At 34.1% G+C, this 22,795-nt stretch overlaps 2 protein-coding genes, 1 long non-coding RNA gene and 1 pseudogene across 3 annotated transcripts; 3 read left to right on the top strand and 1 right to left on the bottom strand.

Annotated features, from left to right (window-relative positions):
• Window positions 1–7,757: 7,757 nt before the first annotated feature.
• On the top strand, window positions 7,758–9,637 carry LOC100261080 (amino acid transporter AVT1I). The gene is made up of 3 exons (XM_002283422.5): window positions 7,758–8,136; window positions 8,222–8,829; window positions 8,956–9,637. The coding sequence occupies exons 1-3, from the start codon at window positions 7,974–7,976 to the stop codon at window positions 9,469–9,471; spliced, it is 1,287 nt and encodes a 428-aa protein (XP_002283458.2). The 5' UTR covers window positions 7,758–7,973; the 3' UTR covers window positions 9,472–9,637.
• Window positions 9,638–12,068: 2,431 nt separating this feature from the next.
• Window positions 12,069–14,198, top strand: LOC100266360 (amino acid transporter AVT1I-like; annotated as a pseudogene).
• Window positions 14,199–14,980: 782 nt separating this feature from the next.
• On the bottom strand, window positions 14,981–21,985 carry LOC100266289 (ATP-dependent zinc metalloprotease FTSH 6, chloroplastic). The gene is made up of 6 exons (XM_002283357.5): window positions 20,441–21,985; window positions 19,796–20,336; window positions 19,326–19,639; window positions 18,849–19,089; window positions 18,443–18,760; window positions 14,981–16,511 (listed from the first exon to the last, which is right to left on the bottom strand). Exons 1-6 carry the CDS (start codon window positions 21,031–21,033, stop codon window positions 15,078–15,080), a joined length of 3,441 nt encoding a protein of 1,146 aa, XP_002283393.2. The 5' UTR covers window positions 21,034–21,985; the 3' UTR covers window positions 14,981–15,077.
• Window positions 19,797–20,439, top strand: LOC132255097 (uncharacterized). Its single transcript, XR_009467678.1, has 2 exons — window positions 19,797–19,904; window positions 20,039–20,439. It is a non-coding gene; the product is annotated as an uncharacterized LOC132255097 (long non-coding RNA).
• Window positions 21,986–22,795: the final 810 nt, after the last annotated feature.

Below are 22,795 nucleotides of genomic sequence, written 5' to 3'. Positions count from 1 at the left end.
TCAAACAGAGAAAAGAGCACAATTATTTTCAAAATGCTTAATAGAGTGTCACGATGCTAAATATGTTTTCATGCCCTATAACCCCAAGTAAGTGACGAATATTATACTTTAATTTGAGGTTTTATGATTGATTTATATTTCTAATTAGATGCTACTTTTGTTTTTAATGTTTTAGCTTTCATTGGATCTTGGTAGTGATTGAGCCAAGGAAAATGATAGTCCACTATCTTGACCCTATGCATCACAAACCATGTGAAGACTTAAAGGATATCGTAAACATGTAAGTTCTTATTATTTTTCATAGTATTATTTTATAAAAAAAAATACATTCACCTTAAACACATTTTTTTTATTATTTATATATATATTAAAACCTATAACATTTACCTATTTTAAAAATGTACCAATTGAACTTATTTACATAGGGCTCTTCGAATATCTGCAAAGAAAACATCTAAGAGGGAGCCATCTTAGGAACTAGTGCAAGTGACATCCAAAAATTTTTCTTTACACGTATATTAGCTTATGCATTTGCACCATTTATATATATGAGTACTAATGTTATTTTATAATTGATCGATTAGTGCCCAAGACAAGAAGGAGGGTTCGAATGTGGCTACTTTGTTATGAGATTCATTAAAGAGATAATTTTTTATCCTACAATTATTGCTTCAAAAGTATTACTTATTTAATGAATTGTACATAGTTTTAGTCTTCCAAATGTTATGCATTTTAATGTTATTTTCTTATTTGATTTCAGTTTGGTGATAAAAAAACATATTGTCAAGTAGAATTTCGATGAAATTAGAGGAGAATAGGCTACTTTTGTGCTACAACTAATCATGAATCATGTTGATGCATCATGATCACCATGCATGGTGAGTCCCTTAGCTACTACATGAATTTTTCCATAGATATTGTATAGTATTGCTTATTCTTTGAATAATGTTTCTATTTGAAAAAAAAAAAGAAAAAAAAATAGTTCTTAGATTTGTTCATTTATGATAACATTGATCCATGTTTATTTTCTTCAATAAAAATCTATAAAACTCATTAAACTATGAAATGAAGGTATACACTCTTGGGAGGGTGGAATGGAGAATAAAAAGAAAGAAGAAGGCAACAAGATTTTGGGTTTTAAATGCAACTCTTATGTCATACGTTGTAGGACATAAATGTTACTTTAATTGGTACTGAGAAATTTAGATTTTTAAATGGGACTTTTATGTCATTTTATAGTTAGCCGATTTTATGCTTATGAAATGGAGGTATACATGAATTTTGGGATCTTTAACATTTCTAAATCATGTTTTGGTATGTATTCACTATTTTTTTTTTAGTTTTGATGGGTTTGATATGTTGGATGTACTATCTTTTTGTGAACATTTGATATACAAATATTATTAGATGATCAATGTATTATGAGTTATTCCAGAAACATTACAGAAAAATGAGTTAAATATAATATGATTGTTATATTTATGGACAAAATATAAACATGTTAATCTTATTAATTCATAAGCATTACAAAAATTTACAACTAAAACCAATAATATCTTCTACAATAATTTACAATGATGTGACACCATAACTCAAATGTGATGCATTTAATGTGACATCATAACTCAAAGATGATGCATATAATGTAACACCCCATCATCACTAGAAATATATGGTGTCACTTCCGAATGGGTCACCATTTATCTACTTTGGTGTTACTTCCAAATACATCACCAATTAGTACCCTCTATGATGTTAGTGGAAAAGGTGACACTATGTTGTAGTGACACCCTATGTTTATGGTGAGTTTAGCCTTCACCATATATCTTTTTCCTTGTAATGTGCTATGAATGTTTCTAAAATTTTGGTTCAACATGTGAAGGCTAAACTCATTGAAATTAAACATTGCTTTCTTAGGGACCATGCACAAAAACATGATATTACACTTGGATTTGTTAGCACAAATTATCAATTAGTAGACATTTTTATTAAAACTCTTAATAAGGATAGTTTTATCACCAATAAAAGAGAATTAGATCTTATTAAAACTTAGATTTGATGCAATTGTGTTTGACCTAAAATGTCAAACGATTTCTTATTTAATAATGCATATGTGTTTGTCCTATTATCTTAATTTACTTACGAGAGTTTAAGATGTTATACGATGAGCCTATCCAAAGAAATAGTGAATAGGTAGTTCTTAAATATATACCTAAAAATTGACTTTTTTTTTATATTTTCTTTCAAGTTTTTTTAATATGATGTAAGCAATTAATAAATACGCACAATAAATAATCACATAAGTATGTAAGTGATTTATGTGTAGAACTAAATTTTTCTTAATATATATGAAAGAATAGTTACATAATTTATTCTTGATAGTTGTTTTTTTCCTTAATCTTACACTATCAATACATATACTTATGTATATGATATATTGATAGTCATTTAATTCTATCATTCTATGTGAGAGAGTTTTCAAGTAAGTGAACTTTATTTGTGGAGCTTTGTAAAACTCTATTGATCCCTCAAACTAAATGTAAAGTTGAAGGATACATCGCTCGTTGAAGGATCCTCAATTGAGTATATAGAGGAACACTTTAAGCATTGGATTGGAGCTTGAAGTCATGGATATGAGGGGGTTGCATTGAATTACCATGTTAAATTATTGTTTACTTTCTCTTTTCTTGTTGTCTAATAATTATGTGTTTTAATTTATCTTATTACATCTTAAATTTTTTTTTTCATTAATATATAATCAGTAAAAATTGACTAAACTAGTTAATACTTTGTTTTAGGTATACTCTTAAGTTGAGTTAGCTTGACATTGCACTTCATTATAAAAATCATATTATTGTTACATATTATAACAAACACTATGACATATGCATTTTTATTTAACTTAAAACATTAATTGATTTTTCATAAATGTCGGTAATAAAAGAATTACAAGCTAAAAGTGTTATTATAAGAATCACCTTAAACAAACCTTTGTTGAAATATGAAAATTCATGGCCTTCGTGGGAATGTCCATTAATTATTTTGAGTATATACTATAAGCTCCTAATGTTGTCACCTCATCTCCACCCTCTACCATTTGTTTATGCGCCAATTTTATTATTATAAAAGGATTTTAATAAATTTGATGATAAACAAGAGAAAAAAGAAAAATTAAAGATAAAAAATGAAAGGAAAAAAATTAAGTTTAATAATTTTTTGAAAATTTCTTTCTCTCACAAATTTTTATGGTTTCATATTCTAGAAAAAATTATTGTAAACCTCTCATGGATTATCTAAAGGATAAAATTAGTTGAGATAATTTTTTATTATCAAAGTACATCACTACAAATTATTATTATTATTAAAATTACAAATATTAAAATATTTATTAATTTCAAATCATGAAAGTCTAGTATTTTAATTAAACAAATTTTTCGTTGTATTTCAATCAAAAGATAGTCATAATCTTTGGTTACTTAGCTTTATATGAATGGTCGTTTCCTCATTATCATATTTTGCGCTTACACATGTAACCAATTAAAATAAAATAAATTTTAAGACAAAAAAATTAGTAACTTTTAACTTTAATTATTGTTGTACGATCCAATATGAATCACTAAATAAAAATTTTAAAATACAATTAAATTAAAGCATAAAGAAATGATAGTAAAAAATGAATTAAGAAATTAGACTGTGGACCCGTATTTTTCACTTGCGCCGCCACTCGATTGGCGAAACTCGCTTTTTATTTGGTAAAAAATCAATTTTAGAAAAGTCGGAGTCGCCACTTAGTTTATTTATTTTAAAGGGAAAATAAAACAAGAAATAAAACCCTCAAAAAAATGATTCCAAGGTTTTTGGAAAAACGTGTCTTTGAAAAACCCGAATCTAGGTCCGGGAATCAGGTTACCTATTGGAAAGGTACTTCTAAGAGGTAGCACCCCTCTAAGCCCTACAAAGGACTCTATTGACTAAATTGAGGGAAATATGATAATTAATTTGGTTGATTATGGATACCTAGGTAGACAAGGTGATTTCAAAAAAATAGCATGCCAAACAAGAAAACCAATCACAATCATAAAGAAAATTTAGGGTGCGTACCTGAACCGCTTCTCAAGCGCTATCATAAAACATCGGAGTTAGTATAGAAATATAACATATGACATGTATTTAATCATAGAAGGATCATATCAAGCATAAACAAGGCTCACAACAACATGTATGTTCATGGAATTTCGAAAAGTAGTGATAGAAAGTGTACCTGGGTAGCATGCATAATTTATAAGACTCCTAACGGTTGTGAAGATACCAAAAAAGGTGGTGTGCAGCTAGTGCGGTGAAGGATGAGTGGAAGAGCATCAGTTGTGATGTGGAGTTAATGCTATGATGGATCAACAGCCCGATGATAAAAAAAAAAAAAAAAAATCAGCAACCATCTGAAAAAAAAAAAAAAAAAAACTCCTTGCACTGATCCAAAACGGCAGCCCTTTCTCATGCTCTCAAAGCTTTCTCTCTTGATCCCTTCAAACAGCCCCTCACACTCTAAAAAAAAACTCATTCCCGATTCCTTTAAAAAAAAATGGCACCCTTCTCCCTGAAAAACTCCTTGCCCATTTTCCAAAATGGAACAACAACCTAGTGATCCCAAAAAAAACTCAACAACAGCCCGGTGTTCCTTAAAAAAAAAAAAAAAAAATCCTTAAGCAACAGTCCAGTGATCCTCTAAAAAAAATCCCCATCTCTCACATTGTCCTACTCTTCTTTTTAGAACGACAATCTCCCTTCTCTTCTTACCGATCCCTTTAAAAAAAAAAAAATCTTTTCATTTCTCTCTTTCCCCTATGAAAACCCTCTCTCTCCCTCTCGAATGTTGGATCACCCTCACGTCTCTCAATCCTCCATCTCTATTCTCCCAAAAATACCAGCCTCTTTATTATGGATCCCTCATTTCCCCTTACGTGCTCAAGAGTCTTCTTCATTTTCTGTGTATGGCAGCCTCTCTCCATGATAACAACGTGTTGTCTCTTTTTGGGAAGTCCCCTTATCCTCAAACTCATGGAGAATCCAATCCCACCCATCACTCATCCCTGCTTTTGGAAAATCCTTTTGCGAGCTGTAATCTCCTCTTTCCATTTAGGTGCAACCGCATCCCTCATGCAAGAAATAAAATAAAGGTAAAAGCAAAAAATAAAAATAAAATAAAGATAACATAAAATAGAAATAAAATAAAGATTAAAATCAATAAATGGAAAATCAAAAGAAATTTAGATCACGCACCTAAAATAAATAAATAAATAAATAAAATAAAAATAAAAATCAACTACATGCAAGCCATACGAGCCATGTAACCACAAAAAAAAAAAAAAAAAAAAGAGCCATGCAACCATGCAAAAAAAGGAGCCATGCAACTATGCGAACCATGTAGAAACATCTACAGGTGACCTAGGGTGTGTCCTAATGGGCTTAAAATCTAAATGGGCCTAAGATGCCTAAGTAGGCCTAAGTGGTGCCTAATTGGGCCTAGTGTGGTGCCTGATGGGTCAAGTGTATCTAAGCGGGCCTAAGGTGTCTAAATGGTGTCTAAATGGTGCCTAATTGGGCCTAGGGCACCTAAGTGAGTTTAAGGTGTTTAATGGCCAAGTGTATCTAAGTGGGCCTAAGGTGCCTAATTGGGCCTAGGGAGCGTAAGTGGGCCTAAGGTGTCTAAGTGAGACTAAATCTAAACTAGGGCTGTTAAGAGTCACAATGAGGTTAGATAAATTTCTCAATCAAAGTCCCCAAAGTGGCTTAGAAAAATAGGCTACACGAGTAGTAATGGGTCACTAGGGAATTGTTATAAAGTACCGAACAAATACCTAATAGAACATGTGCTAGGAAGACAAAATGAAGGGTATACATAAAGTGCAATTAGAGTTTCAAATCTTATACAATGGAACTATTTAGAGGGGATGGTAATTAGTCTTTTCAAGTGTAGCCTAAAAAAAAAAAATCAATTTTTAGTTTTTATATGTTTTTTTTATTAGAATATAATTAATTAATAAAAATAAAAAACATTTAATTGTACGGAAGGAAATGCGATCTATATGGAAAACTATCTACAAAGTATTCCAAATACCTATGTAAAAGCCATAAAGTCAAAAATCCCAAAATTAAAATTCATTAATCATGGAAAAAAGATATATAGATTTATTTGATAGTTATTATTTATTCAGACTTATATTATCGGTGCCTATATCTATTCTCATATCCGTGATATAACACCTCCTTATTTTTTAATGGTTTCCTCGACATCTTGAAAAAAAAATGTGATTTTACCATCTTAAACTTAACAACAAAAACGTTTTCTTTTATAAAAGACAATGACCTGATATTAAGGGTGCTCTAGGTGAGTAAAAGACGTACAAAAGACACATATAAAAGAATAGTGACAAAACACACCCAAAATTAAAAAATATTATTTTTATAAAAAAAACGAGGTAGGAAACTTACAAAATTTGGAAGCTCTACCCAAAAATAAAAGTTGGGCAATTTTTTTCATTGAACGTCTTTAAGGTCACTTGAGCTTTCCTACTACATTTTTTTTTTCAATACAATTTCCTTTTCCCTATATTATAAATTTTCAACTAAAATTCCTTTTTCAATTAAATTTATTCGTAATTTTCATATAAGTTCACTTTATACCTTTCAAACTTCATTAGCCTTCTCACAACTCAATAATACATACTTATATTATCCTGGATTAATTCTGTAACAACCTTAAGATTTATAAATTGTTAGAAAATTTTATATAAATAATACAATTTTCTAGTATATCCAATCTATTAATTAAATTGATGGTAGTAAAAAGGAAATGCCAAAGCATGCAAATTAAAAATGGATGTGATCAATTAAGATAATTAGTGGTATGATTCACATGGGACAAGGGCCCATCAAAGGTACCCCTACCCCATGATGTCAAAGTTTTGTATGTGATCATTTTATAACTTAAGTCATGATTTGTCATGATTCATGAGTGCTGCTAAACTATATTCAATGTTTTATTTCTAAAATTTAGGTAAAAATGTGTGTTAGAATGAGGACCTTATCTATTCATGAGAGTCATGTGAATACTTTATAATTAGCATTTCATTGCATGATGTATATTTAAAATATTTATAAAAAAAATTAATTCCAAGTTTTGGACCGTCATGCTAGGCTTGTTATATGCCACTTTAAAAGCAATATGAAATGCATGTTTGGAGTCCATTTGGGAGTTATTGTGAGAGAATTAAAAGCTTAATTTGTGACATTTTTCTTATAAAAATTAATTATTTTTATAAAGTTTTTAAAATTATATTTAAAAATCTAGAGAGTCACTTAAAAGGTAATTGTTTAATTTTCTTTAAAAATCACTTTATTTACTTTATATTATGTATATTAGCAAAATCATTATAAAAACATTCTATATTTTTTTATTGCATCCAAATATCAATGTATTAAAAGGTTTCTTGTAAAAATGCTATCAATAAAATCATAATAGACTATAAAGTATTGTTACTAAAAGCATTACGATTATTTTAACAATATTTTTAGTATAAAAAATCTTTTCAAAGAAAAATAAAATATTTAACAAGATTTAGAAAATATTTTTTTAACATTTAAAAGTCACATATAATATTTTTTTTTTAAATATTTAATAAATGATTCTCTTCGAAAACATTTTTAGAAAACTTATTTTAACTTAAAAGTTTCAAACACACCATTAAGCTCTTTGATTCAAACCCTCGCTCTCGTGAATCAAGTTGGTTGAGAGGTGAGACTACATAAGCACCATGAGATTTGCGTGCAATGTAAAGTTTCGCCCCTCAAGCTCCACAGTCCCCGCCCAGTTGCCTATATTATTTCCAATCTTCATTTCTCGAAACTATGTAACCCTAATCAGTTTCATAATCTTCATAATCCTTTCCCCTCCTTTCTTTCCTAGTTTATGAGATATGGCGCCGGAGCAGCTTGATGGGTTTTCTCTCGCCTTCCCCCTTCTTCATGATGAGAGTCAAAACGTAGAGGACATGGAGTACTACTCCACTGGCTGCAAGCTAGACTTGGGCTCTACCTCTTTCTTCAAGACCTGTTTTAATGGCCTCAATGCTTTATCAGGTTGTTTTCTGATTCTATAGCTACTTTGTAAATAATAAACTGAGAAAAAAAAAACTAATTTTTTTCGTGTTAACTATCTTTGTAGGGATTGGGATCCTTTCGGTTCCATATGCACTTGCATCAGGAGGGTGGTTGAGCTTGATGCTTCTGTTTGTTATCGCCCTTGCAACTTTCTATACAGGTTTGCTACTTCAAAGATGTATGGATGTTGATCTAAATATCCGAACTTACCCAGATATAGGTGAGCAAGCATTTGGGAAGAAAGGAAGATTAATGGTATCAATCTTCATGTATTTGGAGCTTTACTTGGTTGCAACTGGTTTTCTAATTCTAGAAGGGGATAATCTGCATAATTTATTCCCCATGGTGGGATTTGAAATTTTTGGGCAAGTAATTGATGGTAGACAAAGCTTCATACTGATTTCTGGCCTTGTGATTCTGCCATCGGTCTGTTTCTACAATTTAAACATGCTTTCTTATATCTCAGCAAGCGGTGTTTTTGCTTGTATAATCATCCTTGGCTCAATTTTATGGACTGGAGTATTTGATGGAGTTGGATTTCATGGGAAAGGGACAACTCTGAATTGGAAAGGAATCCCTACTGCCTTTAGTTTATACGCTTTCTGCTATTGTGCCCATCCAGTCTTTCCTACTTTATACACTTCTATGAGAAAGAAAAACCAGTTTTCTACTGTAAGTGGAATATTACATGTTACTCTCTCTCTCTCTCTCTATATATATATATACACACACACACACACGTACATTCATACTTGAGATGATGTTACTGATCTTCAATATTGTATTTTCTCATTGCAGGTCTTGCTTGTAGGCTTTGTCTTCTGCACCATTACTTATGCAGCAATGGCAGTTTTGGGGTACTTAATGTTTGGTTCAGAGGTGCAATCACAAATAACTTTAAACCTTCCAATTGAGAAACTTAGCTCAAGAGTGGCCATATACACTACTCTAGTCAATCCCATATCCAAATATGCATTGATAGTTGTACCAATTGTGAATGCTACAGAAAACTGGTTTCCATACTGCTGCAATAGAAGATTATTTAGCCTTCTAATAAGAACCGCTTTGGTGTTCAGTACTATCATTGTAGCTCTGACAGTCCCATTTTTTGGGTCTCTCATGTCCCTGGTGGGAGCATTTTTGAGTGTCACGGGTTCAATCTTGTTGCCGTGCTTATGCTACTTGAAGATTTCAGGCATTTACCACAAATTTGGAATTGAACTGGTGATTATAATTGGGGTTATGTTGATGGGTATTTCAGCTGGTATCGTGGGTACCTACACATCCATAGTGGAAATAATAGGACAGTTGTGATTAAGTGTGTCTTCCTTTCTATATTGACACAAATTTTGTAATCGAACAGAGTTATTAGTAAGCATAAAAGTTTGTTCATGGCATGTGTAAGTGTGTATCCCTTTCTATTCATCATAAAATGTTTGTAATGTCGTCTAATACAAAGTTTAGTATCAAAGTCCCAATGGTACGTACCAAGAGCGATCGCATGAGTTTATTTAACTACTAGATTATCAAAATTAGTTTTGAATATTGTGATTAATAAAATTATCTCGAACTTACTTTCCAAGGTCAAAATCAAATCTCATGTCTAACACAAATTTGAGTCACACAAAAACAATTATGAGTTAGTATAATTGCATGTCCACACTAATACAATTATGAGTTAATATAATTCCAAGTCACATGAGTCTAACCGTGAGGTAATGAGCTAAATCTCATTCAATCCCAAGCCAATATAATCTCAAGCGGAATTTATGTTTACATTAATTGCAATGATGGGCACACCTAAATTGATTGTCCTGACTATTTGATCCTATGACACAAGAGACACTAGGGAAGCTGCACCCCGTAGCATGGATTTAATACCACTTGTTATGATTAACACATTAAACATGTCATCTAATAATTAATTTACTATCATTGAGGTCATGCTGAAATTTTTTATATAGTTAGAGTTGCATCAAATTAATTGAGGGCTAACACAAATATTGAGCTAATAAAGTCTTGCACTTATTTCCTAAATTTTGAGCTCATTTTTTCAAGTCAATTATAAATTTGAAGCACACAAGCCTAACACAGGTTTTCGGTCAAATACATTCACTAGCATACTCTTTAAGCCATCATTTCCTATGAGCATACTTGTTGAAAATATAACTTGCAATGCTTAAACGTACCAAAATTATTATTGGTTTTATTTTTCAAACATTATCTTTTTTTAAAAAAAAAAAATAGAGGTACATCTAATAAGCATTTTTGCTTCTATTTCTTATGATTTTAATTAGTTTCACTTTTACTTCTTATAAAAGTTATCCAAGGGAATTAATCTCTTACAATATTATGAAGATTACTTTTTTAAATTTGGTGATCGAGATTTAAACAAAATATATTAATAATATTCATTCTTAAAAACACACATTTAAAATACAAATTTTCAACTACTCTCAATTCATTAACCTTAATTTATCTTTCAAGGCATGGATAGGGATGTTAATAAACCGGTTTTTTATAATGCCCATCCTAGCCTTAATAAAACAGGTTAGGAAAAATGATTAATCGATTTAAGATAGATTTGATTTTTTTTTTTTAAACTAGAATTGAGTTTAGGGTAAGTTCAAGTATTGTCTTATTTCACTCCACTCCACCACATCTCATTCCATCTATAAATAATTAAGTTTAGGATAAGAGTATCATTATATAACCGAACGGGCCAAAATGGGGGGTCATTTGTCCCAATTGAAATCCCTAAGCATCAAGGCGTGGAACGTAAGCAGATGTTTACATTCTACATTATAACTTTTTAAATGATCTGCTTAACATATTAAGTCATGCCATGTACCTTCCTTCATGTAAGGACATTTACATATTATCGAGGTTTCTTGTTTGATTCATACTCAATTAGTATAAAACATTTTGGCCTTAAGCTTCAAGAGTAAGTTTTGTATTTGAAAGCAATGTTGTCCAATTTTTAAAAAATTATCTTTAAAAATAAAATAAAATAATTATTTAAGTAATTCTTAAACTAGTATTTATTAGTCTTTTTCTTTGAAAAAAAAAAATCATTTGATGAAAGTGTTGCAATATATTTTGTCAACACGATAAGTAGGGGAGAAATTTTAGAGGCACAATATATAAGTGATGTGTCGATACTTCGGATGATGAAAATTTTGGTGCCACATAATCTATTTCGTTTTTAATAAATTTGCTTTCTAACAAACCCTTGTTTAACTCAGAGAATCCGTAACATCTATGAGAATAATTATTTTAGGTGGAAACTGTAAACTCCCAATGTTGTCACCTTATCTCGACCCTCACCCAATGTTCATATGTCAATTTCGTTAGTTATAATGATTTTGATGATTTTAATTATCATTTTCTTTATGATAAATCTTTCGAATCATGTTTTATTAAATAAAAAGTTCTATCCAAAATATAAAACGAGGAAAAGAAAATTGTGAAAGAAAAAAAAAAAGTTCAATAGACTTTTGCTTTAAATGAACTTTAAAAAAAACTTCTTGACTTTTGAGAAACCAATCTAAACTTGACTTAAGAGAATATGAATAAATCAATCATAATTTCAACAACCCTCCCAAAGTTTTATAATCTCATATTCTAGACAAATATTATAATGTTATAAGCCTCTCATGGATTATCCATATTAAAAAAATAGTTACCAATGACTGCTTTTTATTTATTTATTTATTTATTTAGGATTGGAGATTCTTTCGATTCCATATGCACTTGCAACAGGAGGGTGGCTAAGCTTGCTTCTTCTATTTATTACTGCCATTGCAACCTTCTACACAGGCCTGCTACTTCAAAGATTTATGTATGTGGATCCAAATATTCAAACTTACCCTGATGTTGGTAAACGAGCATTTGGATAAAAGGGAAGAATAATGGCATCAATTTTCATGAATTCAGAGTTATACTTGGTTGCTACAGGTTATCTAGTTCTTGAAGAGGATAATCTACTTGATTTATCACGGAAGATTCATTTTGATATTTTTGGGCTCATAATTGATGGAAGACAAAGCTTCGTAATAATTTTTGGGCTTGTCATTTTGCCTTGGATCTGGTTAAACAATTTGAGCATTCTTTCTTATATCTCAACAAGGTAAAATTATGTGCAGCCACAATTGAGAGAAGCGATAGAGTTTTCACCATTATAACTTTTCATCTTCATTTAATTAATGAATTTTTGAGTGTTGGTGTGCTCTCTGGATATAGAGATCACATTGATTATAGTACCATGTTACAATCTCTAGTCTTCTTTATTTCTTTGGATATAGAGATCACATTGATTATAGAACCATGTTACAATCTCTAGTCTTCTTTATTTCGACTTGTGTGTGTGTGTGGTTGGGTTAACAAGTACAAACCATGAATTTCTAATGAAAGCATACATCAAATTTTTTTAATTCAATTTGTGGTTGAATTCTATATGTTACTTGTATTTTACCTTTATCATTGCAGGTCTTGCTTGTTTGCTATATCTTCTGCACCATCAAATATGCAGCAATGGCAGTTTAGGGATACTTGATGTTTGCTTCAAATGTGGAATCACAAATAACTTTAGACCTTCCAATTGAGAAGCTGAGCTCAAGAGTAGCCATCTACACTACTATCATCAATCCCATATCAAAATATGCATTAATGGTTATACCAATTGTGAATGTTACTGAAAATTGGCTTCCATACTACCGCAATGGAAGAGCATCTGCCCTTCTAATAAGAACCGCCTAGGTATTCAGCACTATCATTGTGGCTCTGACAGTCCCATTTTTGGGTCTCTCATGTCACTGATGGGGGCATTTCTAAGTGTCACAACTTCAATTTTGTTGCCAGGCTTATGCTACTTGAAGATTTCAGGCATTTACCAGAACTCTGGAATTGAACTAGTAGTTATAATTGGGGTTGTGGTGATGGGTATTTCAGCTGTCATAATGGGTACTTACACATCTATAGCAGAAATCATAAATCAGTTGTAAGTGTGTATTGTTGTGTATTGACAGTAAAATTTTTGTAATTCAATAGAGTTATTAATTATGGTAGAAAGTTTTGCATGTTATTTGGAAGTATCAATTCCCTTATATTGGCCATAAAAAAATTTTGAATAGTCTTATGCATGTAATATAAGTGTATAATTGCTATTGACTTTCGCATTGTATGCGATTATGTTGCCAACAGAAATCTCACTGTCTCGTATATCTTTACTAAAGATCAACTTATGAATGCTTTGACTAAATCTTTGAGTCGCCAACCCTGTTTCATCAGCTCAGATCGATCCAAGATTGGTGTCTCTTATGGGAGCATTATCTTGAAGGACAGAGCATTCAGGAACAAGGGAAGGAAGGATAGCCGTATCGATCTTCATTTATATGGAGCTTTATTTAGTTGCTACAGGTTTTCTAATTCTAGTAGGAGATAACCTCCATAATTTACTACCCAGGATGAAACTTAAAACTTTATTGACTGAGAATTGGTGGAAGAGAAAGTTTTGCGATAATTGTAGGCCTTGTTATTTTGCCTTCTGTTTTGTTTGGGAATCTCAGCATTCTCTCTTATGTATCTCTCTCATTGGTATTCTAGCTTCCTTTATCATCCTCAGTTCGATTTTTTAGGTTGGGGCATTTGATGGGGTTGGATTTCATAAACGAAGAACAATTCTAAGTTGGGGAGGCATCCCTATCTATTTGTTAAATTAATTTCCATATTACTCCAACAAGAAAAGGCTCCTCAGCATATTGATCAGAACCAGCCTGATATCAAGCACTATCATTGTAGCTCTGGTTGTACATTTTTTCGGGTATCTTATGTCACTGGTTGGAGCCTTTTTAAGTGTCACAGCTTCAATTTTGCTGCCATGCTCATGCTACTTGAAGATTTTGGGCTCTTACAGGAAATTCGGATTAGAGCTTCTGTTCATAGTGAGGAGGATTATGTCAATGGGTCTTTCAGTTGCAGATATGGGTACTTACACAGCTTTGGTACAGCTAGTAAGGCATTTATTAGCAAGGAATGCTTAGTGTCTTATTCCAAGTTAATGGTGTGTTTATTTTCATCAATATAAAATGTTGGAATGAATAGAGATTAGGAAATGAATGTGTATTCAACTTGCACTTAGCACTTTAATCATGGACTGAATGCCTCATCTTTATTTGTGATTCTAAAAACTATCTGAAAGAACCAAGAAATATTGTAAATCAACTCGGGTTATGAGTGTGGATTTGACTCTAATAAGATCTTTAGAGCCCATTTAGGAGTGATTTTAGTTAAAGTGCTTTTACATTATAGGGCTTCTGTTAGTAGTGTTTGCATCAAAAATGCTTTCGAAAAAATCACTTAGGCCATGTTTGGAATGTTGGAAATTTGGAATAGAGGATGGAAATAAGAAATCATTTTCATTCTCATTGATTAATGTGTTTGAATTGTTTTTTAAAATGAGAATGAGGATAAAAAATTCAATAGTATGGAAATTAAATTCACCTCGCATTAGAATTTTGATCTCTCTTCTACATTGTGTTATGATTCGCCACAATTTGCATCCTATTTTCATTCTTACTCTCACATACCTAACACACCCTTAATGTTTGGATATAAAAATTTAAAAAATTTGTCAAACACCTATAAAAAATAAGAAAAACACTTCCAAATATTAAGAAGCACTTCTAACCTCTCTCAAAATCACTCCCAGGTTGACACTGAATTGAGTTATCATGCAGAAGTGTTGGTGAAAGCACTCATCATTTTGAATCTCATTATTAACAAGGGAATGTATGAGAAGGAAAGGCAATCCAAAAAACCACAATGGATAGAAAGAATGGAGCATTTCAATGAATATGTGAGTGCTTGTATTACAGCATCTTGTACATTGTAGAGGCAAGGAGAGAGTCTCCAAGTACAAATTACAAGTTGCTAACCGTCTTCATATGTAGGTTTAATCCATCTAGTAACTGAAGGACATCCTCACAATCAAGTTGGGGATCATCCCCTGAAAAGAACCTATGGATGGATCCACCTACCTCAATGCAGCTCTCCCCAGCCATCTTCTTCAACCCTGTGTCTTTCATAGTCCTCCTCACATTTGCTGCCTTGTCCCACTTCCCAACTTCAGCATACATATTTGCAACCATCACAAAATTCCCGCTTCTCCTCGGCTCCAATTCAAGTAACCGTTTTCTGACCTTATCACCGACCCCATCATTGTCATTGATGCCATGAATGGTGCATGCACTGAGCAATGTCCTCCATACAACTGGGTCGGCTTCAACAGGCATGTTCAAGATGAAGTTGTAAGCCTCTTTCAGACGACCAGCACGGCTCAAGATATCCACCATGGCACCATAGTGTATCATCATGGGTTCAATGCCATGCACATATTCCATGTCATGAAAGAATCTGTACCCGTCATCGACCAGCCCAGCATGGCTACAAGCACAGAGGACTCCAAGAAAGGTCACATAATTTGGGGATATTGAAGACTGCTTCATCTTGGGAAAAAGTTCTAGGGCTTCCTTGGCAAAACCATGCTGAGCTAGCCCGAGAATCATCGCACTCCATGTCCATACATTTCTCTCAAGCATCCTATGAAACACTAGACTAGCTTCACACACTGCCCCACACTTGGCATACATGTCAACAAGTGCCGTACCCAGTCGACAATTCACAACCATCCCCTTTTCAATCACTTGGGAATGAACCCATCTCCCAAAACTCAAGTTCCCAAGCTCGGAGCACGCAGATAGCAGGATCACCATTGTGGTCTCATCAGGATCAAACCCAGAACCCCTCATCTTTACAAAAAGCCCAAATGAATCGTTCAGCCACTCATTATCAACACAAGCCGAGAGCACAGCATTCCAAGAAACAACAGTTCTATAAGACATTTCGTCGAACATCCTCCGTGCGTCCCGAATCCTCTTGCAAGACCCATAAAAATGAATCATAGTATTCTGAACATAGACATTACAGTCCAAACCATGCTTCATTACATCCACCTGAATCTTCCTCCCTTCATTGAACGCTGAAATCGCAGCGCACGCCTTGAGGAGGATCGGGAAGGTGAGCTTATCGGGACTAATCCCCAAGCTTCGCATTTCAAGATAAGCCCCAATAGCTTCCCTCGGAGAATCCCTGGTAGCATAGCTTCTGATGAGATCGTTCCATGAAGAAACCTCCGATTTCTCGGAGCCGCTGAGAAGGACTCTGGCGTGGTTCAGGTTTCCTAAGGGAGAAGAAGCACAGAACCGGAGGAGGGGGCCTGCGATGAAACCATGTCCTCGAATTTGAAAGAGATGTTTCATGGAGGAGCAGAGGTTCAGGAGAGAGAGGCATTGTTGCTTTGTGGAAACCAAATTCAAATTACCGTTGGAAGGTTTTGGGGGGCAGAAGTGGTTGGCAGTTAGGATTTGAAGGCGAACCATGCCATGGCCCATGAGCTACACAGAGAGACTAAAGCCATTGCTCTTAAATAGCTTATAGCTTAAAATATAGGTTGTAGCTTTTTAAGCTTCTATTTTTGGTCGAGTGGAACAGGAAGACATGCATGGGGACATCCATGTGTTCCAAAAGAAATAGATTGGGACTTATTTTACGGCCCAATTTATATCTAGGTTTTTTATATATAAATAATATTATTTTGCTACGAAACTTGGAATATCTCATTTATTTATACGTAAATCTCCTTATGTACTTAAATCTGAATCCAAATTTGACTACATACATCAACCATCTAGATTTGTAGTTTAATATCGTAGCTATTTGATACTTTAATATCTTCACTTCAAGATACTTCTATAAAAATTCTTTTTACTTTTTAAGGTATACAAGAAAATATATTTTCCTTTACGATCAAGGTTCAAATAAAAGAGTACAGAATAAGAACCTCAACAATTACTTAACTATTAAAAAAAAAAACAACCTTATTAAAATTACTGGGCAATCATTTAAAAACAATTTAGACTCAAACCACATAAAACAAACAAAATCTTTTTTCACCTTTTGAATAAAAAAAAAAACTTGTTATCAAATGCAATGATATTCATTGCCTTCCACATTATCCAAAGCAAGCACAAAGGATTTGCTTGCCAAACTTCTTTATGTTTTTTGTTCACAAAAGAATCATACCAATTTAGCAAAGTATCTCTAACTGACACCCAAGACACCTTAAAAAGTACAAAAATCAATTTTCATAATACCCTTATCGTTTCACAATGGAGCAACAAATGATCTATAGATTTTTCATGTCTAAGGCATAAGAAACGCCAATTTTCTAAAGACCAACCTTGTCTTTGAATTTGATTCAGAGTTTCGAACTTTACCTCACATTGCCTCCCACACAAAAAAAAAAAAAACCAACTTTGAGTTGGACCCAAGAAATCCAAATGTTACTCATCGCAAAAGATCCATCTAAGTTTAGTTCCAAAACATTGTAAAAGGACTTAACTGTAAACTCACCACTCTTTGTCACTAACCAAATCAATGTATCTTCCATATCCCTACAAACTCTCTATCCCTGCAAACAAGCTCGAAATTTCCCGTGTAGTCCACCTCCCACTCATTAAAAGATTTAGAGAAATAAGGATTCCAAACCCCTCCTCCCCTCTTAGCATAGAAATTCCAACCATGCATTCTTAAAAGGAGATAAAGCAAATAAGGAAACAACATATCCTTTTAAAAAAGTACCCTCTAGCCATTACCCACCGCAGAGGAACACTTAGATCTCACAAGATCTCAATCCTTCCTCATCGCTTTTCACAAACCAACCTCATACCCCTCTTTTACCTCCTAAGTTGCCCACCCTCCTCTTGATTCTCCATACTTACCATGGATAACCTAATTCCCAAAGACTCCTCTCTCAATAGCAAAACTCCAACTTCACTTGCAAAGAAAAGCCTTATTAAGAACTGAAAGACTTTAAACCCCCCTCTTTCCTCTTATCTTGGGAAACAACCGCCCACTAATGGTGAATCCTTAAGTTTCCATGTCATTGCAATAAAATATTTAGATAAAAAATCATGAGAGTAAAAATCAAAGCAGTTAATATCTATACACACAAAAGTAAAAACATGAAATTAGGGCAATTCACAAGTCCAGTTTGTAGACCCAAAGTAGACTATGTTCCCAACTGATGTGGAACATCAAATTATTGTTGTATTATAGTAACATCAACCTTTGTACATATTTGCGTTTATCCTCCTAATACATAAGCTATTTTTTCTCCCTGACTGTACATTTATGTGGTGGATCAGGCTTTAATCATCTCACGGACAGGTTTTACGTTCATTTTATCTGAAGAAATGTCTGTAAATTCTGATAGGATGGCTCTGAATTCATCTCCTGTGAGGGTCTCCTTCTCTAATAGCACCTCCACTAGTTTATCAATTGCCTCCCTATTATTCCTTATATGAGTTTTAGCAACTTCATATGCACTTTCAATGATATTTCTTACTGATGTATCGATGTCTTCAGCAAGTTTTTCCGACATGGAGTTTCTTGCTAGCATCCTCAGTACTACATCACCACTCTGCACTGCTGGATCAGTCAATGCCCATGGCCCAATCTCCGACATGCCAAACATTGTTACCATCTGTATATAGAACTCATTAGCAACTTTCAGAAGCTATCTTCATTTTCTTCTTAGTATACCAGGAATAAAATGTTCAAGAAAAGCATACCTGTCTTGCTATTTGAGTAACCTGTTGCAAGTCCCCTGCTGCACCAGTGGTGATTTCTGATTCCCCAAAGATCAATTCCTCTGCTGCCCGGCCTCCAAGGCCTCCAACTATTCTGGCAAACAGTTGCTGCTTGGAAATGAGAGTAGGATCTTCTCCAGGTATGAACCATGTAAGGCCCCGGGCTTGGCCCCTGGGGATTAGAGTGACTTTCTGTACTGGGTCATGGCCTGGAGTCAATGTCCTGTAATTAAAAAAATAACAATAGAAGTAAGCTCAACATGCCTTGAGTACAGAGTTCAGGAAGCTTGGAAATGAGAGTAGTTCACAGTACTGGTTCATCTGACTCTCAATGGTTGGACACGTAAAAGTACCGAGAAAAATAAAGTAGCTGATTTAGTTGGAATCATTAGCTTCTTCAAACAAAAGGAAAGAGCATAGACTATATCACGTATATCAATCATTATTATAGGAACTTACGCGCAAACAGCATGGCCAATTTCATGGTAAGCGACTAGAATTTTGCTCTTTCCATCTGTCATCTTAGTTCCCTCCATTCCTGCCACGATTCGATCAATTGAGTCATCAATTTCTTTCAGTGTGATCTTGTCCTTGCCCCTCCGACCAGCAAGAATGGCAGCTTCATTCATAAGGTTAGCCAGGTCTGCACCACTGAATCCTGGAGTTCTCATGGCTATAATGCTAAGAGAGACATCCTTGTCAAGCTTCTTGTTGTTGCTATGCACCTTTAATATTTCCTCCCTCCCTCTTATATCTGGTAGTCCAACAGTAACCTGCTCAGGCGACAAAGAAAATATTCAATATTCATGAATTTCCTTTCTAATCTTGGTCTTATAATGATGCCAGCCCTGATGTTATTACTTAAAAATTACTCTGCAGTTCATATTAGCTTTTTTTTTTTAGGGTGTGAAATGAGGAAGAGCTTATACCTGTCTGTCAAACCTTCCTGGCCTCAGCAAAGCTGAATCAAGAATTTCAGGTCGATTGGTGGCAGCAATGACAATCACTCCACTGTTCCCACTAAAACCATCCATTTCTGTAAGCAACTGGTTCAGCGTTTGCTCCCTCTCATCATTCCCCCCACCAATGCCAGTTCCTCTCTGCCTTCCAACAGCGTCTATCTCATCAATAAAGACTAAACATGGGGAGTTTTCTTTTGCCTTGTTGAACAGGTCCCTCACTCTTGAAGCCCCTATCCCAACAAACATCTCAATGAATTCTGACCCTGACAGAGAAAAGAAAGGGACCCCTGCTTCTCCTGCAATTGCCTTAGCCAGCAATGTCTTCCCAGTCCCTGGTGGCCCTACTAGGAGAACTCCTTTGGGAATTCTTGCACCAACTGCAGCAAACTTTTCCGGGGTTTTTAAGAACTCCACAATCTCTTGAAAATCCTGCTTTGCTTCATCAACTCCAGCCACATCGTTGAATGTTACTCCAGTGTTGGGTTCTATCTGGAATTTGGCTTTGCTCCTGTGGGGGTTGGAAAATTTTGTTGCACATAATCATGTTATCTACTGAACATTTAATAGTTACTTAAGCTAATAATGAAAAGAAATTCAACTGTTTTACAATACTTTCCAAGTCCAAACGGCAAGTTGGGGCCTCCTGGAGTATTTGTTGATGATGTTCTCAACAATAAACTCCCAAGCAGAAGCAATGGAAGAGCTAAATTCCCCAACAAGTCAAGAACTGCGGCTGTCATGTTGATTTCCATGGGATGAGCAGCAAAATCTACGTTCTTGTCTTTAAGTTTCCTCAGCAATTCTTGTGGTAATCCAGGTAGCTGTATTTTCACCCTCTGGATCCTTTCCAGTGCAGGATTGAAGATCTCGGCAATCGCAACAGTTCCGTTCTCAAACAGGTCTACCTTCTTAACAGCACCTTCATCCAAGTACTGTAAAAATCTTGAGTATGACATTCTACTTGAGGTGGATTCAACTGGGCTCTCTGGCTCGGCTCTTGCAGGCTGAGAAACAGACAGCCCTCCTCCTACGAGTCCTGAAGCGGTGGAACTCAGCAGCTTTCTCCTATTGACTTTGATTTTTGACGGTGTTTTTAAACATGGGTTTTCTCTATTGGTGCTTTTGGGGAGGTGGGTGTCCTTTGAAATGTCCTGGTATTTGCAGATAGGGAGGTGGGACACAGAAAGAGATAGAGCAGGTGACATAGTCCTAGCTCAATAACTAAACTATTTCAACTGAAATGGTGGTGCTCCTTTTCTTCTATGTTTGGGGCAGTTGGTGTCGAACTGTTTTGGAGGGAAGACTAAAGAACTGTTTAAATAGGAAGAGATATAGGATGTTTCAAGGCTTCCAGCACCTTCATTTGGCTGTTTTCGAGTGGATATTTGTTCCTTGGTTTCCCACTTTATTCATGAATCATCTAGAGTAAACGGTTCTCTCCTCCAAGTTCCAACCACACACTTGGAAAACAAGCAGTATACTAAACTTTTTGTCTTTTTATCAATATCCAGAGCATGTCCACAAGTGATGCCACGTTATGTTTACTATTATGTGGTGGGCAACTGAATTGGGGACCTTTACATCCCCAGTTTCTTCTCAAACTATGGTGATAAAATCTTCGGGTCCCATAAATTGTTGAAAAGGATAATTCACATACCGTTGCGGTGTTGCCCAATATCAGCATAGTTTGTGTATTTTCTTTAACAAAAGAAGAGGAAAAAAAAGAACCTTCTTGACTGATGAGCTAAGGATATGTTTGAAGGTAACCGGGAATGATGATTAATTTCTCCCATGAGACTAAAGTAGGGATGGTTCTGTGTAGGGCTGTGGAAGGCCATTAGGAGAGATTGGGGTATTTTAAATGCAGACCGTCCTTCAATGGAGTAAGTGGTAGAAGGGTGAAGTTTTAGAAAGATAAATAGTACGGTGATTCTAATATTTTTTGGCATTGACAATGGATGATTAGGTGGCTGGTGTATGGGATCCAATGGGCAAGAGAAGGCATTGGAATCCTTATTTTTCAAGGAATTTGAATGATTGGGAGATTGAAATGGTTGAGGGTTTCCTTTTGAGGCTTCATGGTAAGAACATTAGAAGGGATGAGGAAGACGGAATGGAATGCATGGATGCAAGGAAAGAGAAATTTTCAAATCACTCTACTCTGTTGTGGAGTAGGAAAGATCACAAGTTTTCCTTACAAGGGGTATTTGGAATTCTATGGTTCTTGGGGCAAGGTTTCCTGCATGGGAAGCTTCTTGGGGCAATGTTTTAATTTTGGATCAGCTGAAAAGGAGAAGTGATCTGGTGAAATTGGTTTCCATGCAAGGAAGATGAAGAGTCAATAGATCTATATTGTGCCAAATCTAAGGAGTTATGGAATTTGGTGTTTTCCTCATAAAGAGTCATTTGGGTGATGGCAAGTTCAATAAAACAAACTCTATTTGGGTACCGTGCTTTATGGGCATTAAAAAAAAATAAAAAATCCAAAGGGTTGCCTGGTTGTGTATTTTGGATATTATGAAAGGAGAAAAAGTAGAGATCTTTTAAAAGCAAAAAAAAATGTCTAATTAAGAGTTAAAACGTGCTTTTCTTTGTAACCTTTTGATGTAGGCGAGGTTGTATATTAATAGGGGTTCCTGATAGATTTTATAAATTAGTTAGGCCTTGTTTGGTAATCGTTTTCTAAAATAATTTTTAAAAATAGTTTTTGAAAACTTTTCTCTTGATATTTTGTAAAATAAAAGTCTGTTTGAAAACCTAAAGTTGTTTTTAATATCTTTAAATATATTTTAAAAATAATTTTTATATCCATAACTTTATTTTTAATCATTATATATATTTATATAATTATTCTTTAAAACAATTCTCAAAAAACAACTAAAAGTTCTCTAAAAATAACATGTATTTTGTTTTTTGAAAATAGAAAAGCTTTTGTTTTTGTTGCCTTATTTTTTTTATTTTTTTTTT

Source organism: Vitis vinifera, chromosome 14 (genome assembly GCF_030704535.1).
Source record: "Vitis vinifera cultivar Pinot Noir 40024 chromosome 14, ASM3070453v1".
Taxonomy (NCBI): Eukaryota; Viridiplantae; Streptophyta; class Magnoliopsida; order Vitales; family Vitaceae; genus Vitis; species Vitis vinifera.
Note: the sequence above shows the minus strand (reverse complement) of the source record. Positions and strands in the feature narration are given on the sequence as shown.

Bases quoted from the DNA above. Each gene is read 5' to 3' on its own strand.
- LOC100266289 (XM_002283357.5), bottom strand. From the start codon at position 21,033: ATGTCACCTGCTCTATCTCTTTCTGTGTCCCACCTCCCTATCTGCAAA. The intron at 20,337-20,440 runs GTATTGTAAAAC...CAACCCCCACAG, and splicing joins TTGCCGTTTGGACTTGGAAA to GAGCAAAGCCAAATTCCAGA. The intron at 19,640-19,795 runs GTATAAGCTCTT...TCGCCTGAGCAG, and splicing joins CAGGAAGGTTTGACAGACAG to GTTACTGTTGGACTACCAGA.
- LOC100261080 (XM_002283422.5), top strand. From the start codon at position 7,974: ATGGCGCCGGAGCAGCTTGATGGGTTTTCTCTCGCCTTCCCCCTTCTT. The intron at 8,137-8,221 runs GTTGTTTTCTGA...CTATCTTTGTAG, and splicing joins TGGCCTCAATGCTTTATCAG to GGATTGGGATCCTTTCGGTT. The intron at 8,830-8,955 runs GTAAGTGGAATA...TTCTCATTGCAG, and splicing joins AGAAAAACCAGTTTTCTACT to GTCTTGCTTGTAGGCTTTGT.